At 42.4% G+C, this 19,547-nt stretch overlaps 1 protein-coding gene across 5 annotated transcripts in view; it reads right to left on the bottom strand.

Moving 5' to 3' along the window:
• The window catches only part of myo9aa (myosin IXAa), a 342,332-nt gene that overhangs the window by 73,573 nt on the left and 249,212 nt on the right, over window positions 1-19,547 (bottom strand). For all 5 annotated transcript variants that reach the window (XM_068015624.1, XM_068015628.1, XM_068015627.1 and 2 more), the window contains 7 exons: window positions 12,521-12,643; window positions 10,693-10,773; window positions 8,355-8,465; window positions 7,176-7,298; window positions 6,031-6,180; window positions 5,118-5,422; window positions 2,995-4,734 (listed from right to left, as the gene is read on the bottom strand). In XM_068015624.1, coding sequence (XP_067871725.1) covers window positions 2,995-4,734; window positions 5,118-5,422; window positions 6,031-6,180; window positions 7,176-7,298; window positions 8,355-8,465; window positions 10,693-10,773; window positions 12,521-12,643 — 2,633 coding nt within the window. The remainder of the gene's footprint in view (window positions 1-2,994; window positions 4,735-5,117; window positions 5,423-6,030; window positions 6,181-7,175; window positions 7,299-8,354; window positions 8,466-10,692; window positions 10,774-12,520; window positions 12,644-19,547) is intronic.

The raw sequence follows: 19,547 nt of genomic DNA, 5'->3' as shown, positions 1-19,547 counted from the left end.
TACTTACCACTTATCAGCCCAAGCCTGGATAACGTCCAGGTCTTGCTGCATATGGACACGGGCTGCTTCAGTATCGGAGGAGTCGCGAACATTGTGCAATCATCAGCAAACATCCCCACTTCTGACCTTATGATGGAGGGAAGGTCACTGATGAAGCAGCTGAAGATGGTTGGATCTAGGACACTACCCTGAGGAACTCCTGTGGTGATATCCTGGGACTGAGATGATTGACCTCCAACAACTACAACCATCTTCCTTTGCGCTAGGTACGACTCCAACCAGCGGAGAGTTTTCCCCCTGATTCCCATTGGCTCCAGTTTTGCTAGGGCTCCTTGATGCCATACTCGGTTAAATGCTGCCTTTATATCAAGGGCAGTCACTCTCACCTCACCTCTTGACGTCAGTTCTTTTGTCCATGTTTGAACCAAGGCTGTGATGAGGTCAGGAGCTGAGTGGCCCTGGCGGAACCCAAACTGAGCGTCACTGAGCAGGTTATTGCTAAGCAAGTGCTGCTTGATAGCACAGTCAATGACCCATTCCATCACTTTGCTGGTGATCGAGTGTAGACTGAGAGGGTGGTAATTGACCGGGTTGGATTTGTCCTGCTTTTTGTGCACAGGACATACCTGAGAAATTTTCCACATTGCTGGGTAGATACCAGTGTTGTAGCTGTACTGGAACAGCTTGACTAGGGGCGCGGTTAGTTCTGGAGCACAGGTCCAGCACTATTGCCGAAATGTTGTCAGAGCCCATAGCCTTTGCAGTATCCAGTGCCTTCAGCCGTTTCTTGATATCACGTGAAGTGAATCACACTGGCTGAAGACTGGCATCTGAAAGCTGGGGACCTCAGGAGGAGGCAGAGATGGATCATCCTCTCGTGCCCAATCCCAGATGAAAAAAAAACTAAAATATGGCCATGACAGTGAGACTAATGAGTGTGTGTGCACAGTTTCTTTTTAATTCGTGAGCTCATAATGAAATGCTCCTGTTGTCACATTTCATTTCGCGTGGTGGAGAGATATCACACCGACTTGTTCCGGTGAATGATAATTTCCTTTAATCCAGTGACTGGAGATCTGAATTTAAATATTTTTTTAAAAAGAACAGATAAAAGATGACTTTGCTGGCAGCTTAAGATGGCCACATAATTTGCAACACTATATCCTACATTGCAAGGCCTGCGAGGAGGGAGACGAAATGTCTGCTCATCCTCAACAAGGACCAAGACCCAGGCAATTTAAGGGAACTGCTTGTTCTTTTTCTTTTAGCAAGAAGAAATACTGCTAACTACTATGCTTGAATTACTGAGAGACTGTCATGTGACAAGTCCCTCCCCATCTGTGGTTTTAAGCTTGTGTCTTTCTGCAGCAAAGGAGAAGCAACTGGACTCTGACACATGCAGACCCAAGTGGGGGTCTCTCTCTCTCTCTCTCTCCATTCCAGCTTGATAGCCTATTGACTGACCATCTTTGCTACAATCTGGCTACAATCAGAAACCCCATTGGAGGAAATCATCCACATCGCTGTCTCAGAGCGACTCACCAGACCAGTCATCTACCTCTTCAAACTAAAAGCCTCAGAACCACAGAATTCAGCTAGAAGCCAGGCGAATCACAAACCCCACAGACTATATACCCCTTTTTCCTATGTATTCTTAACTCAACCAATCTATCTTTCCCCACTCTGTATTTGTGTGTGTGTGTGTGTGTGTGTGTAAGCATCTACTGTGTCAGTGTGAAATTTTGCACTTAGTTTATTATTTTCATTAGTTCGGTTGAGGTACAATAAAGTTAATCTCTTTCTTTGTTACACTCAAGAAAACCTGTGCAGTTGGTTCTTATGATCATAGCAAATAAATAATCAAACACCTACTGAATTGACCAGTACATCTACCTTAAAAAAGAATTAAACCTGTTGTGGTCAAACAAAGAGAGGGAAAAGAGGGAATGAAGTTAAATCTACATTTTGTTTTGCTTCCCCCAGAAAGCACAGTGCACAAGGCTACACTGATAAATGGATACTCTAAGTATGTATGGGCCCGATGGCCTTTTCACACCTCTCCTTTTGTAAATACTTTACATTCTGATAAAAGCGAAAACAAATCCAGAAAATAACTTTACCAAAATATTCTTAAACAAACTGTTATGATACAGACCAGTGGATGCATCTATTAAAAAAATGATGTAAGGGAGCTGCAGCATTATTGTTCTCATTAAGACCATTAAGACTCAATATAAAATTACTCGCACATTCTTTTAAAGCCATGTTTTATGAATGTTGTGCAGATCTTCCTCCACCCCGCATCCTCATGGTGATTGAACTGAGATTTGTCACACTGTCTTTTATGTTGATGCATTTTTACAGGACCTCAAAATTGTTGAACACCTTACCTGCCCTCGACAACTTACAGGCTTTGAAAACCCAAACTTGGTGTCACTCGTTTATTTAATCCTCCCCATTTTCCAACATTGGTGCTGTCCCGCACTACAGGCTAGGCCTCTCACCCAAATTTTTTGATATTGTAACAAGAGCACATTACCTGAATGTTAGACCTCCAATGCCTTTAAAGAACATCTGTATTTTGTACAGTATTAAGTATTGAGCTATTTTGTAAATTATTTTTCATAGCTTCAAGACCTGGCCAATGTGGCAGAGCTGATGGCGACATCCTTGAAGGAAAGGAGCTGGAATTCTACTTGAGGAAGATCAGAGCCAAGAAGGGCAAATAAACATAGTACTTTAAGAAAAATGTGATCAATAAACCATTTTTCACTCAAACAAAAAGCTCTTGATCAACAGAACAAGCAGACGACCTCACTGACATTAGCAAGTTTCTTCATCACTCTCTGGGGAATCTTCGCTCCACAGCCAAACACTAAAGTAACTTGAGTGACAAAATGGTACCTTATCATTCCACTGGCTGTGTATTAAAACACGAACACCATTATGCGGCTGTTAACTTGGACTCCTCAATGTTCAAGAAAAACAACTTACTTGCTTAGTATGGTCTTGTCTTTGGGTAAAAAGAACAAGACATTGGTCCTGTCCTTGGCAGTCCATTCTGTAGACTCCTCCCTTGTGCTTCCAGTCCCTTTCTGAGCTTTAGCCTGTCGGGGTCGCTCTGTACCAGGGACAGGTTCACGGGATTCCAAGTTGAGTTTAGGGGTCCACCCATCTAGCTTATTCGCTTCCTGTTGGCCACTTGGTTGCAGTTCCTTCTTTTCAAAAAACATGCTGATCGGTCTATCTTTTACTCCAGGGTGACTTGAGGTATTGTCATTTTCAAAAAATTCTGGAGTGTTCAACATTTTAGACTCAATGGTTGATATGGAAAGAGAATCAAGATTGATATTTGAATCCCATTTTCTCTCTCGGGGCAAGACAAGACAAGACTGAGGTCTGTCTGCTGGCTTGCTTGGAGATCTGAAAGGAACTGGAGGGGAATCATTCTGTCTGCACTGCTCTATTTTCTGTAGAGCTTCCCCTCGCTGCTTCTCAAACATGTCCTTTTCTTGCTTTTCAAATACTTTGCGTTGTTTCTCCAAGATTTCTGTCTGCTGCCTTATCTGTTCCATCATCTCCTTTTCGTTCTGCTGCTGTTTCTGCTTTTGTCTCTCTGCCTGCTGTACATTTAACCGTTCAAGTTTTTCCAGATTTGCCATTTGAGGGAAAGGATCTGTGCCTGCATTGTCCATTAAGCTAGGCAGTTCATCTTTAGAAATTTCACCATCGAGTGGCTGATTGAGCAAAGTGTTGTCACCTTCTGTTTTAGGTCCAGCAATAATGCCTTCAATTGTATACGGGTCAGAGCTTATAATGATAGTGTCATTTGGCTTAGAGTTACTGGACAGACTGTCATAATTTGGCATCAGGGTAAAGAGACTGTCGTCTGGTTCAGGATTAGAAAATAGACCGTCTATTGATCTAGGACTGGGAGATCCATCTTCAGAATTTGATCTTTGAAAATGGGACTCTTCATTGGCTGATCTTGGACTTGTGGAAATAAGACCAAGATAATTAGTGTTCGTATGAGAAGGACTGGAAGACAGGTTCTTTTCATTAAGTTTCAGACTAAAGGACAAACTATGATCATTTGGCTTGGAACTTGTTGAAATATAATCCTGAGCAGTATGTAGGCTGGAATCAGAGACTAGCTCATCAGAAACAGTTAAAGACTGTTTTCTCTTCTGTCCATCATCACAGCTAGGTACCTCAAAACTACCCCTTGAGCTCTCGCTGTCTGGTGTTTCCTGAGGAGACAGGGAGTTCACACTATCAGATACCAGCTCAGCGGACCATCGCCCTTCCTCTGAGGGAGACACTCCTCCTGATCGCACCTTCAGCAGTTCAAGGCTGAATTTGGCCTGCTCCAATTCTCGCATTCTCCGACTGTGTCTCTTGGCACGCACCACTTTCTGTTTATCAGGGTCCCCAGAAAGGGACTTTGGTCTTTCCCTAACTATCACACCCTGTAGTACACTCATACTATTGGCAAAGTCAGAAGTTCCACCCTGCAAATCTATAGAGGTATCGTTGCATTCAGAATGGATTTGCTGACTGTCAATTTCTTTTGAAGTGCAAGTCTCATTTAATTCATCTTCTAATTTATTTAGATCAGCCCTGATGACTTCAGGGAGGTTTTCATCTGGGATGTGTTTGTTCAAGGTCCCTTTCTTTTCACTGTCCAACTGTTTTTTCTTTTCTTTGCATTTCTGCCTTCTCAGTGCCTGAAACCTGAAATGAAAGGTAGGAATTCAATTCCAAGCATTAAAAGCACTGGAATTCATTCATGCAAATTGCTCTGATTTAAATAAAGATCAATGGAGTTTCCTGATGGCTCAGTACTACCCATTCAGACTTGAAGGTTCCAAGTTCAAACCAAGTTTGTTTTGCATGTGCTGCCACAGCTGAGGTTGCAAAGATGCTACAACTGACCTCAGCACCTAAGTTGGGGAGGGACGTGGGGGAAATGTGCTATCTGGTAACTCTAACGAGAACATCAGTCCTTTAATAATAAATGCAAAATAACAGTGACTGTATCCATGACTGGCCATATATCCCATCCAAATCTAGAGTACACAAACCAGGAGATATAACTAGCTCTGTGCAAAAGTTACCTGCGCCGCACTACAAATCCTCTGTTTGCTGCTTGAATTTTTACGATGCTGTCCCTGAATGCTTTGTATGCTTGCATCTCTTTGTATCGTCGCCAGTGTGTCTGAATGCACAGAGCTGCCAGTCTATACCTGCAGTAATCACGCCAGCACCTCTGTATGACAATTGCTGCATCATGCATTTGCAAGAACATCTTTCTCTGTCTGTAGCCTTTCCACATGGCCTGAATACTGGTTGCTGCTGCATTTAAGACACTGAGGTCTGTGCAAATGAGGTCCTGCTTCATCTTGTAATTTCGCCAATAATTCTACAAAGAAAAATGGAAGAGCAACAAAGATTTTTTTGGAATATCTGATTTCTGTAATTGCTCCCATGAAAATCAGTAAAACTCCCTGTAAAAATATGAAATATAACATTTTATGTGATTTAAAAAAAAGATCCATGGAATAACCAGTTATAGGGAACATGTTGGCACAGTGGATCAATCACTGGGTTTTAACCTCTGGTGTTTGGGTTCAAATCCAGTCTGTGAAGAGTCTTCAGTAAAATTGGTTTGTGCAGTCTCACTTTAGTTCCAAACATGAAAGTCCACAGTAAACCTGGCATTGAATTGGCAACTCACCAAATGAGGCCACCACCCTAAAAACAGCTCTTTTCAAACCTCCAGATCTATACACTCAAATAAGATAGACCAGTAAGAAATAATAGCACGAACAGAACTAGCTGCCCAAGCTTCGTGGCCCTGGCGGCATATAGCACACAGGCAATTGTCTGGATACTTGATATTTATGCAGTTCAGGGCTATTTATTATTGCCAACCTTCAGAGAAGCTTCCTCCCAAGATTGGCATTAAGATTTGCGTTGAAGTTCTACTAACTTAAAGTTAAAAAACAGCAACTTTCATTCTGTACAAACCTGTACAATAACTGCTGCCCGTTTCATCTGGAGAAATTGCCGCCGCTCGAGCACAGCACGAAACCAACTCTGAAGCAAAATAATTCGTCTCAGAACCTCCTTGTGCAGCATGTCCTGCAGTTTTTGACGCTCAATTTCCTTCATGAATATCTATGGGGAACCATGCATAAATGCAATAGTGAATTATACTTCTAACAGTGAGAGGGGGAGATAAGGACAAGTAAAAATATTAGGACATCAGTTAATTGAAAGATTACAACAGCTTCCCCTCATACAGCACCTTTAATGCAGCAAAACATCTACATGAGAGAAGGGAACAAAATGGTTTGAATGGGGACATCAAATGAAAACTTTTTTAGAAGTCAGGGAAGAGAAGCTAAGGGATAGTCATAGGCTCTTAAAGTTGGGAGAGATACAGCATAATTTTAAAAGGAATTAAACTTGCAGGGCTACAGGGAGTGAGTGGGGGAGTGGGTCTGACTGAATTGCTCCATGGAGAGCCAGCATGGACTCGATGGCCCCCTTCTATGCTGTAAATGACACAAAACAGCAGAGGGGTTTAGGGTTGGAGATAGATGCCAAAGTAAGCTGGGAGGAAGTAATGAGAGATTTATAAATAAAGATGCGGGTTTTTAGGGGGAATAAATCTTAACCAGAACCTCTGCTCATCAGCCAATGACGAGTCCGGCAAAGTGTGTGCCTGTGAACATCTGATGCAGATAGCGTAACATTCAATTACAATGCCCCAAATATACAACCTAACAGCAGCCACTATCCAGCAGAAAAACTATTGGCGATATTTAAGGCCAACATGAATTATTGCCTTCAGAAAACCAAAAGAGGGAGAAGCAGACTTTTTAAAAAAAAACAAAAGACTTTCTACATATTCTCCTAGAATCCTTAATGTGAGTCATTTAAAGTCACATCATTTTTACAGAGGTTACACAAGACAGATCTAGATTGTAGAAGAAATTTCATAATCTAAACAATATGATCTTTCTGGAACCCCTACATATGTAGGACACAGATGTGCACCTTATGTTTCTCAATTGATATGAATTTCCACAGCAGCTTTTAATATTTGTTGTATCATATTTGAATGAACATGTACATTGGCATTTTCATAACATAAAACTATAATGTACCATTGTTTCACCGACTTGGTAACTGGTTCTGTTGAGGTTCACATTTCTCACATATTCCCTGATGCTGTACTGAGAAGCGACGGTGCCTTGTGGCAAAAGCACAAGGAAATGAGCTACAAATTCCTGAAAAGTGATATGGAAACATTACTAAATGCATTTCACTTCAGCTTTATTGATGCATAAAGCGAATCAGCTAGACACCGATGTGTTTTAAATGAAACATCCACCACTAAGACGACATTATCCACTAACACTGGGAGAAAAGATCAAATAAGGATCACATTCCAAATCAACCAGAATAGGCTCACTCTATGGAATATTGGGAAAATACATCATCCAATGTAATACCAAAACAAAAACTCTAGAATAGTCCCAAGTTCCACACTTGGCCTACACTGAATGAGTTGATCTCAGCAAGGGTGCAGTTGGGACACAACAATGGGCTTTAACGCCACAGGGAGAGGGAGGAGAAAAAGAACAGAAAATTCATCCAGGCCTTCCATTTCTCATCACTAACCAGAATCCTGCTAGAAACAGGCATGTGGATATTGACGGAGGACTGCTGGATAATAATATCACCAATAGTCAAACAGCCTGAAGATACTCACTGCATGGGTTTGTGTGTTAACATTGGCCACTTGGGAGTGATACTGGAAGATGCCAAAGGCCATGAAACTGTAACCCAGTGACAGATACTGCCTTCAGGCGAGGTGAGAAAAACTGGTATTTAAAAATGACACCACAAAGCTAAGGTAGCAGAAGTAAGCCAACCATATTTGGGTTAGGATTTTTAGATAGTCTGTCTGAACTGACCACAGCCTATCAAACTCAAAAACATGCAGTCACAGGTGTTAATACTGGCAAAAATTCAACTCAGTTCCGCATTTTTTCCATCAGATGCAAGCCTGTATTTGTTCAAGTTTTAAAAATGTAAACCAAACAATTCAAGCCTGAATAGAAATTAACGCCCTTAAACTCGGCCAAATTCAACTAGGTTTCACTTTGAAGGTCATTGATGAGCACATGTCTCAATCATTAATTCAGTTCAAATTAACATCAATTGATCTACAATGTTTATATTGCACTTTTTAAAATTGACACCATCCATAAATCTGAATCAAAGCACAATTGAACCATGCAATGAAATTCCCATACACCTAAGTAACAGGAGGTTCTTACCTGGAAGGTGTACTTAATACTGTAGCCTGATTGTCGTATTCTGACAGTTTCCAGCATGCCTGTGTACCGCAACTGTCTCAGGACTAGGTGATCATTGAAGCGCAATGGAAGCTGTAATGTTGACAAAAGAAAGGTCACAGCGAGCTACAAGGAGCAACAATCTCAACGTAGAAATTCACACAAGACAAATTTTATGAGGCTTTGAGTATTTCTCCCCAATAGGGAAAGGCCCTTTTCACACTCATCTCACACTCCTGGACAGAATATAAAAATAACACTGTGGACAGGTGACCGCTACCTCTCTATCTCTTCACTCCAGCCCACCCCCACCATTGCAATGCTAACTTTTATGACAATCATTCCTCCAAATTTTCCTGTCATTCCTTTTTTTAAATTCGTTGCTGGGATGAGTGTGTCTCTGGCAAGGCCAGCATTTATTAGCCATCCCCAATTGCCCTCGAGAAAGCTGTGGCGAGCTGACTTCTTCAACCACCACAGTCAATGTGCTCCTCCTCTTCCCTACATCACCATTGTGCTGAAATCCAGCTTCATCGTACCATCTGCAACACTGATGTTTTCCCAGGACCTCCTTAGCTCCCTCAACCTTCCCTGCTTACAAGTCACAAAAATCTAAACATGATGTCAACTAACCAGAACATCTCAAATTTATCTAGTCTTCTCCTACCCTGTCAACATTCATAGTATTACAATGATAATCACAGTATTATATGGATGAGAAAGACCTTACTCACCACCCATTGTGGCATCCAACCTTTTTGTTTAAATAATTCAAGAACTTTCAGCTTCACTGATGAATTTTCTGACTACTTATATTTGTTACTTACCAATGAACAGAAGTCTTAAATCTGAGGATCTCATGAACGTCTTAGATACGAAGACTGAGATCAGCTGTTTCTGCCCAACAAGCCAAATTCCACCCATATTCACTCCTGAGCCTGTTTTGTTGTCTAGGCTCATGCCCTTTCCATGTACATCTTGTTCATGAGATTCCCCCCACCCCCCCCCCGCTCCCTTAACCCTATTTCCAATAAATTATTGACTACCCATCTTCCGTTCCTGGCCCCCATATTATCTGACATTGCTCCCTCTCCACAGGAACTGTCCATCCCCATTTCAAAACTCCCCCACATCACACCCCTCCTCAAAAAGCTCACCCTTGACCACTCCGTCCTTACAAACCACCACTCCCATCTCCAAATTCCTTTGCTTTCCAAAGTCCTTGAACGCGTTGTTACCTCCCAAACTCATTCCCTTCTTTCTTGGAACTCCATATTGAATCTCTCCAATCAGATTTCCATTCTTGGCACAAAACTAAAACATAACAAAGTCTGCGACCTTAACTCTGTTGCATTAACCCTGCATGTGCGCTCTGCAGCCCTTTATATGGCTGACCACACCATCCTTATTCAACACTTCTCCTCTGTTGTCCAACACAGTGGGCTGTTCTTGCTTAGTTACACAATGGTTTCTTCCCAACCCAGCACATTATTTTTCGGGTCCGTCCCAAGATCTATCCTTGGTCCCGTTCTTCCTCATCCGCATGCTGACCCTGAGCAACATTATCCTTAGACATGGGACCAGCTTGTGCTGGTACACATGCGCACCAATGACACGCTACCATTTCTCTCAACCCCTACTTGTCTAATCTCCAGTCATGGATGAATGGCAATTAACTCCAGTTTAATACTGGGAAGATTGAAGGTATTGTCTTTAACCCCCAGCACAAAGTCTGTAACTTCGCCACCATTTCCTCCCCCTCCTTGGTATTTTCTTAGGCTAAATCAGACTGTTCACAGTCTCATCAATGACCCTAATAAGAGCAGAGCTGAGCTTCGGATGCCATCTCCTCTCCATCACAAAGACCGTTTACTTCCAGCTCTGTAACATCATCCACCTCCACCCCAGCCTCAGCCATTGTCACCTCTAGACTTGATTATTCCAATGCTCTCCCGGCTAGGCGCCCATTCTCCACCGTCAAAACTTCAGCTGATGCCAAAATCTGTTCCTGCATCCTATCCTGCACCAAGCTCCATTCAACCATCGCCTCTGACCTCACTGGCCTACACTGGTTTCCTGCCTCCAATGCCCAAAATTTTTAATTCTCATCTTCATGTTTAAAATGTGTCATGGTCTCGTCCCTCCCCATCTCTGTGACTTCATCCTTTTAGACTTTAAAGGCATCATATAAATGCAAATTTTTTTGTGGCTATTTGTCCAACTCTTATAATTCAACATACGTTATGGACCATGGCCTTTTACCTTGGTTTCTCAACCAATTAATTTTCAAGTACAGCAATAAATACTAAAAGTCAGTTACCTTTTCTGCGTTTGATCGGATGCACTTGACAAAGTATGGCTCTGCCTGTCCCAGAGTCTCCATTAGCTTATTGAGAGAAGCCTGATGAAAGAAAATATAAAATGGTGAAATACTGCAGTACCTGAAGTCTTCTGGTCAAGATCAAATGTATAAAAAAAAGACCTAGCTTAGAAAATGCAGTATTATCTTACAAATCCATAAAGTCATATTAGACCCATTGTGGTCAGTCTAGAAGAGCTAGACATGATCAACAATATTCTTACCAATCACCTATTTGAATTACAAATCATGAGTTTTATTTTTATTTTATTTCTCCACCTAGTCTGTTTCAGTTGCCACCCTTGGCTGAGCTGTAGCACTGTCACCTTTGATTCAAAAGGTCATAGATTCAAGTCCAAAGTCAGACTCAAAAAACATTATATAAATGGACACTCCAGTGCAGCAGAGAGCACTGCACTCAGAGGTGCCATCTTTCAGGCGAGGCGTTAAGCAAAGACACCATCTGCCCTCACAGGTGAATTAAAAAATCAGCAGGGGAGGTCTTCCACAATCCTGATTAGCACTTACCCCTCCAGCAACATTAAAACAGGTTAACTGACCATTTATTTCATTGCTGCTTGTGAGATGCTGCAATAAGCAAATTGGCTGCTGCATTTCCCTACATTACAACAATGACTACACTTCATAAGCTTTGAAGTGCTTTGGTACGTGCTGAGGACATGAAAAGTAGCTGTATAAATGCAAGTTTTTTGCTTCTTGGAGCTGCATTCCCTATTTTAAAAAAGTTCAAATTATTTTCTTTCCTTGAAGGAAGCTTCTAAAAGGTCTTCCCCTGCTCTCAGAGGGAAATCCAGAGCACCTATTCAATTTTATATTTAACTATCTTGACTCATGCTTGGCCTGTCATTTCCAAGTTCCAAGCAGTTCAGGAACTATCATATCCCACACAGCATTCAATCATCTCAAACCTATTTTTATCCTCAATCCCACAGCTCACTGACTACTAATCTGGCTCTTACGTTGCCGATGAAAATCAACACAGGAATGACTGCATTAGCTGCAAGTCTATTCCATAAATAAAGGGGTAGGGGACCAATGAGAATCTCAAGTCTTTCTTGAGAGCTGTGGAACCGTATCCATGCCATGGGAAGGAGGGAGGAAAATTAGACAATGAAAATACAGTACATAATGATTAAATACTGCACAAGTGTAGACTCTGTGCCACAAGGGCAGAACTGAAAATATATATAACTGGCACTTAAGATAAATAAGGCATCTTTACAGGGCAGTGCTTTCAGTGAGTACTTCACAAGCTGATTGGGGAGAGTGAGATAATTCCATCAACAATTTGTGGCAATTTTCTAATAAATACTATTCTAAGTCATTTCAGAATTTTTATTTATTTAAGGTATGATATAGTGAGAAGCCAAATGATTGGGGTTATTCAACATACACCGAGATCTGAGGTACAACAGAGTGGAGTTTCAACGAATGCATTTCTCATTTTTTACTTCTTTACATTCCCACATTCAAGTCACTCGTTAATATTTTACGCTGGTGTTTGACGCTGGAAGGGAGGGTCCTGAAACTTTCATTAGAGGTGAACAATCCACACACTGAGCCAGTTAACACATGACAGATAGCCCAAAACAAAAACTATACACACAATTTGAAACATTCAAAGAGCTTTCAGAACTCATCAGGTTACTGGTTACTCAACAATCAAACACTGATATTTGAGACTGGATTGATATTCAACAAGCTACATACAGTACAAGGAAAGACGACTGTAAGATGGGAGAACCAGTCACCTGCCTCATGTATTTACCTGAAATTGGGCACTGATGCTGGGTGGCTTTTTCTTTTTGTGCAAATGGAGCAGAGACTTGGTAATGCGGTCATGAAGTGTCAGACTTGCCAGGTACTTCAGAGACTTCACATCTAATAAGTGCTGAAGGTTCGAGATAAACAAAAGTCGCAATGTTAAACCAGCTGAAAGCACTGTCACAGACATATAAACGTCAGAGCCGACACATTTGTGTCAGTATTAGAGGGAGAAAAATTAGAGTAAGGAGGCATCTCATGCTGAGACCCAACACTCCATCACAAGTCTGTCAAGGACAAATAGAAATTTTGCTGATTGGAACAGTGACGTTTTTGGTGCAATATTGAGACATGTTCAAACCCCAGTTGTGGTAAGTTTGCTAACCACTGTCTGGTAGAGATCTCATACTGGAAATTGTGTGTTTTAGCTGTCAGGAGACACGAGGATGGAGATTGGCTGTGATGACTCAGCACCCAAAACACATCATGAAAGGGCACCCAAGAAGAAAGACAACTCTAGGGAATGCACTAGCAGCCAGCAACATGAGACCTTATGGCAGCAAGGATGGGCACCTTCAGAAGAGGGAAGGAAATTGCTGGGAAAAAAATCAAACGAGGGGGTAGCGATTAAGTCATAGGGAATAACACTCAGTCATCAGGTTGACCGCACTCAAGTCAAGCTTTAAATGGATTCACAAATACACAAGTGTCTCTGACACACAGCCTGCTGCAGAGACCTGTGAGAAATTAGGGTGCAGCATTGTTTACGTCTGTCACTTGTAGCTTCTGCAGTGATGGAGCCAAGATTCCGAGATATGAGGTATTGGTGTTCCCTCTGTCCCAAGAGGTTAAAATTTTGCAAGTGAACTGATCTAATTCAGAATTATTCAAATGATACTGCTATAAAAGATACTCAATGTTCACGAAGCAAGTCAAAATTAAGCTGAATTCATATTGCAGTGCTGTAGGAGTCAGTATTGTCTCTCATGGCAGTAATACAACAAACAAGATGGCATTAGTGTGCCTGGCAACATCAAGACCCATCACCACAGGAGACGTATTTTACCCTGCACCACCCCAGGAAACAAAACAGCTGTCTCAGATGGCATTAGGTGCTGCAGACACCATCTTGCAGTTGCTTCTGCATTGCTGTTTTGTACAGTCATTCCCCGCAAACAGAGGGGACAATCCACGGCAGGATATTTCAAGGTTACAAACGTAGTTTCAAGCAACTGTGCAAGTGGAATCTTGCAGTTGTTTTCTGGTTACCACCAGTGCCCTGAAACACACACTGGAATGCACAGGGAACAGATTCTAGAGTACAGGCATTTTGCAGATCCGCTTCTACAAATGGTCTGGAAGATGATGGAAACCATGCAAAGTGTAATGGAACAGTGTTAAATCCAACTCATACTACTTAGGTGAGGCTTTATTACATACATTCTTTAATTTATTGGAGCTTCATCTTTCAAAACTAGGAGATCTTGCACAATTGTAATGCTCCCTAACCACAGAAATAACATATATAAATTCATTATATCCAGTGTAAGTAATAATTTACCCAGTTTCCACCAGAAGATTTGATTCAAAACACATCAGTCCAGTTGCATGGTGTGGATATAGAGTGCTAACAGGTCTGGGAAATCTCACTCATCAGCAAACCAGTTAGTTTCGAACTGAGCTAAACGGGGAGGAGCACCTTGCCAGCCCATAAATAAAAGTGCATGCATCATCCATCTCAGAGAATTTAACATTTGCTTCTTCACTGCTACAGCTCCTCCCTTCTCACTGACTGGGTACAGACTGCAATCAGTTTTAGTTTATACTTTTAAAAAGTCAATTTTCTTTAGCTGATGATCAAGTGACACTTTTTAGTGAGTGAAAAATTATTCAGATCTCAGAAACTCCAACTTGCTACAGCTATACAAAGCCCTGGTTAGAAAACTTCTGGAGTACTGTGTACAGGTCTGGGCACTGCACCTTAGAAAAGGCATACTGGCCTTGGAACGAATACCGTGTAGGTTCACCAGAATGTTAACAGGTCTCCAAGGATTAGATTATGAGGAAAGTTACATAAACTCAGTTTCTAAGAACATAAGAAATAGGAGCAGGAGTACGCCATTCTTCCCAAGCCTGCTCCGCAATTCAATAAAATAATGGCTGATCTGATTGTGGCCTTAACTCCATTTTCCTGTCTGTCCCCCATAACCCTCGACTCCCTTGTCAATCCCAAAAATCTATCTAATTTAGCTTGAATATATTCAATAATCCAGCCTCCACTGCTCGCTGGGGAAGAGAATTCCAAACACTAACGACCCTCAGAGAAGAAATTCCTCTTCTCCGTCTTAAATGGGAGAATGGGAGACCCCTAAATTTGAAACTGTGCCCCCTAGTTCTAGATTCTCCGAGGGGAAACATATTCTCAGCATCGACCCTGTTAAGCCCCCTCAGATCTTATACATTTCAATAAGATCACCTCTCAATCTTCTAAGCTTCAATGAGTATAGGCCCAACCTTTCTCATAACACAAACCCCTCATCCCAGGAATCAACCAAGTGAACCTTCTCTGAACTGCTGCCAATGCAAGTATGTCTCGCAAATAAGGTGACCAAAACTGTATGCAGTACTCCAGGTGCGGTCTGACCAATGTCCTGTATGGTTGTAGCAAGACTTCCCTACTTGTATACTCCATCCCCCTGGAATACTGAAGATTAAGGGATGATTTGATTTGGGTTTTTGGATTTTGAAAGGAATTAATAGGGTAGATAGAGGGAAACTTTTTCACTGGTGTTTAGAACAGGCAGACATAGCCTTAAAAATCACATCTGGGCATTCAGGAAAGAAGTTAAGAAGCATTTCTTCATGCAAAGAGCAGTAGAAGTGCCTAATTTCCCCCACAAAAAGCAGTCAATTAGCTTTCAATTAATAATCTGATCTCAGCAGATCTTTGCTAGCCAAGTAGGTAGATGGAATTTGGACACACATGGCAGATTGGCCAGAAAAGTAAAAGTCCATGGGATCCAAGGGCAAGTGGCAAGTTGGATCCAAAATTAGTGCAACAGCATGAAACAAAGGGCAACGGTTGACAGGAGTTTTTGTGCTTGGAAGGCTGTTTCTACTGGGGTTCCGCAGGGCTCAGTACAAGTTCCCTTTATGTGCATATATCAATGATTTAGACTTAAATGTAGGGGGCATGATTAAGAAGTTTGCAGATAATACAAAAACTAACCTTGTGGTTGATAATGAAGAAAAAAGACTGCGGGAAGATATCAATGAACTAGCCAGGTGGGCGGAACTGTGGCAAATGTAGCTCAGTCCAGAGAAGTGTGAGGTAATGCATTTGGGGAGCATAGCGAAAACACAGCGTTAGTTTTCACACACATGCTGATTACACTGAGTTCTACCTCGCACCACTACTTCTCACAACTCTCCTGTTGTAGCTAAACTATCAGACTGCTTATCCGACATCCAATACTTGATGAGCAGAAATTTTTTCCAATTAAATACTGGGAAGACTGAAGGCATTGTTTTTGGCCCCCGCTCCAAAATCCATTCCCTAGCTACAGCCTCTCCCTGGCAACAGTCTGAGATTAAGCCAGTCTATTCACAGTCTGGATGCCACATTTGACCCTGAGACAAGCTTCTGACCTCACATTCATGCCATCAATAAGACTGCCTATTTCCACGCCCGTAACATCACTCGACTTCACCTGTCTCAGCTCATCTGCTGCTGAAACCCTCATTCATGCCTTAGTTACCTCTAGACTCGGCTATTCCAACGCACTCCTGGCTGGTGGCCCACATTCTACTCGCTGTAAACTTGAGGTCATCCAAAACTCTGCTGCTCGTGTCTTAACTTGCATCAAGTCCTGTTTCCCTATCACCACTGTGTTCGCTGACCTACACTGGCTCCTAATCAAGCAATGTCTTGATCATAAAATTATCATCTTTGTTTCCAAATCCCTCCATGGCCTCATCCCTCCCTATCTCTGTAATCTCCTCCAACCCCACAACCCTCCAAGATATCTGCACTCCTCTAATGCTGGTCTCTTGTGCATCCCTGATTTTAATCGCTCCACCACTGGTGCCGCACTTTCAGTTGCCTAGGCCCTAAGCTCTGGAACACCCTCCCTACAGCTCTCTACCTTGCTTTCCTCCTTTAAGTTGTTCCTTAAAATCTACTTCTTGGACCAAGCTTTTGATCATCTGACCTAATATCTCCTTTTGTGGCTCAGTGTCATACTTCCATTTATAATCCTGTGAAGCATCTTGTGATATTTTCTTACATTAAAGATGCAATATAAATATGAGTTATTGTTCTTGAGGGCATCAAGGCAAGGAAATACACAATAAATGATAAGATACTGCGAAGTGCAAAGAAGCAGAAAAACCTTGGAGTGCGTGTCCACAGAACAAAGAACAAAGAACAGTACAGCACAGGAACAGGCCATTCGGCACTCCAAGCCTGCGCCGATATTGATGCCTGCCTAAACTAAAACCTTCTGCACTTCCGGGGTCTGTATCCCCCTATTCCCATCCGATTCATGTATTTGTCAAGATGCCTCTTAAACGTCTCTATGGTACCTGCTTTCACCACCTCCCCCGGCAACAAGTTCCAGGCACTCACCACCCTCTGTGTAAAGAACTTGCCTCGCACATCCCCTCTAAACTTTGCCCCTCTCACCTTAAACCTATGTCCCCTAGTAACTGACTCTTCCACCCTGGGAAAAAGCTTCTGACTACCGACTCTGTCCATGCCACTCATAACTTTGTAAACCTCTATCATGTCGCCCCTCCACCTCCGTCGTTCCAGTGAAAACAATCCAAGTTTTTCCAACCTCTCCTCATAGCTAATGCCCTCCAGACCAGGCAACATCCTGGTAAACCTCTTCTGTACCCTCTCCAAAGCCTCCACGTCCTTCTGGTAGTGTGGCAACCAGAATTGTACGCAATATTCTAAGTGTGGCCTAACTAAAATTCTGTACAGCTGCAGCATGACTTGCCTATTTTTATACTCTATGCCCCGACTGATGAAGGCAAGCATGCCGTATGCCTTCTTGACTACCTTATCCACCTGCGTTGCCACTTTCAGTGACCTGTGGACCTGTACGCCCAGATCTCTCTGCCTGTCAATACTCCTAAGGGTTCTGCCATTTACTGTATACTTCCTACCTGCATTAGACCTTCCAAAATACATTACCTGACATTTGTCCGAATTAAACTCCATCTGCCATTTCTCCGCCCAAGTCTCCAACTGATCTTTATCCTGATGTATCCTCTGACAATCCTCATCACTGTCCGCAACTCCACCAACCTTTGTGTCGTCCGCAAACTTACTAATCAGACCAGCTACATTTTCCTCCAAATCATTTATATATACTACAAACAGCAAAGGTCCCAGCACTGATCCCTGCGGAACACCACTAGTCACATCCCTCCATTCAGAAAAGCACCCTTCCACTGCTACCCTCTGTCTTCTATGACCGAGCCAGTTCTGTATCTATCTTGCCAGCTCCCCTCTGATCCCGTGTGACTTCACCTTTTGTATCAGTCTGCCATGAGGGACCTTGTCAAAGGCTTTACTGAAGTCCATATAGATAACATCCACTGCCCTCCCTTCATCAATCATCTTTGTCACTTCCTCAAAAAACTCAATCAAATTAGTGAGACACGACCTCCCCTTCACAAAAGCATGCTGCCTCTCGCTAATAAGTCCATTTGTTTCCAAATGGGAGTAAATCCTGTCCCGAAGAATCCTCTCTAATAATTTCTCTACCACTGACGTAAGGCTCACCGGCCTATAATTTCCTGGATTATCCTTGCTACCCTTCTTAAACAAAGGAACAACATTGGCTATTCTCCAGTCCTCTGGGTCCTCACCTGTAGCCAATAAGGATGCAAAGATTTGTGTCAAGGCCCCAGCAATTTCTTCCCTTGCCTCCCTCAGTATTCGGGGGTAGATCCCATCAGACCCTGGGGACTTATCTACCTTAATGCTTTGCAAGACACCCAACACCTCCTCCTTTTTGATAATGAGATGACTGAGACTATCTACACTCCCTTCTCTAGGCTCATCATCCACCAAGTCCTTCTCCTTGGTGAATACTGATGCAAAGTACTCATTTAGTACCTCGCCCATTTCCTCTGGCTCCACACATAGATTCCCTTCTCTGTCCTTGAGTAGGCCAACACTTTCCCTGGTTACCCTCTTGCTCTTTATATACGTATAAAAAGCCTTGGGATTTCCTTAATCCTGTTTGCCAATGACTTCTCATAACCCCTTATCGCCCTCCTGACTCCTTGCTTAAGTTCCTTCCTACTGTCTTTATATTCCTCAAGGGATTCGTCTGTTCCTAGCCTTCCAGCCCTTACGAATGCTTCCTTTTTCTTTTTGATGAGGCTCACAATATCCCGCGTTATCCAAGGTTCCCGAAACTTGCCAAACTTATCCTTCTTCCTCACAGGAACATGCTGGTCCTGGATTCTAATCAACTGACGTTTGAAAGACTCCCACATGTCAGATCCTTGCAGGTAGCAGGGCAGGTAGATAAGGTGGTTAAGAAGGCATGCTGGATCCTTATTAGCCAAGGCATAGAATATAAAAGCAGCAAGATTGTGCTAGAACTGTATAAAAAACGAGTTAGAACACAGTGCTGCGCACAGTTCTGGACACCATGTTACAGGACGAATGTGCTGACGCTAGAGCAATAACAGAAGAGATTTACAAGGATGTCACTAGATTAGCAGAGCAGTCAATAACCAGGGGGCTTAGATTTACATTAGAAGGATTAGAAGGGAGTTGGAGAAATTTTTTCTCCGACAAAGTTGTTGGGTAACTGCCTTTACAAAGTACTTGGAAATGCAATTGAAGTGCCATAGCGTTCATGGCTATGGACCAAAAGCTGGCAAGAGGGATTAGGCTCGATCGCTCTTTTTTGGCTGGTATAAGGAAAAAGGGCCAAATGGCCTCCTTCTGTGCCATAAGTACGAAATAGATCGGCCACAATCTTCATTGAAAGGCGCAACAGTTT

Source organism: Heterodontus francisci, chromosome 35, assembly GCF_036365525.1.
Source record: "Heterodontus francisci isolate sHetFra1 chromosome 35, sHetFra1.hap1, whole genome shotgun sequence".
NCBI classification, from domain to species: Eukaryota; Metazoa; Chordata; class Chondrichthyes; order Heterodontiformes; family Heterodontidae; genus Heterodontus; species Heterodontus francisci.
This window is presented reverse-complemented; position numbering and strand designations above follow the sequence as displayed.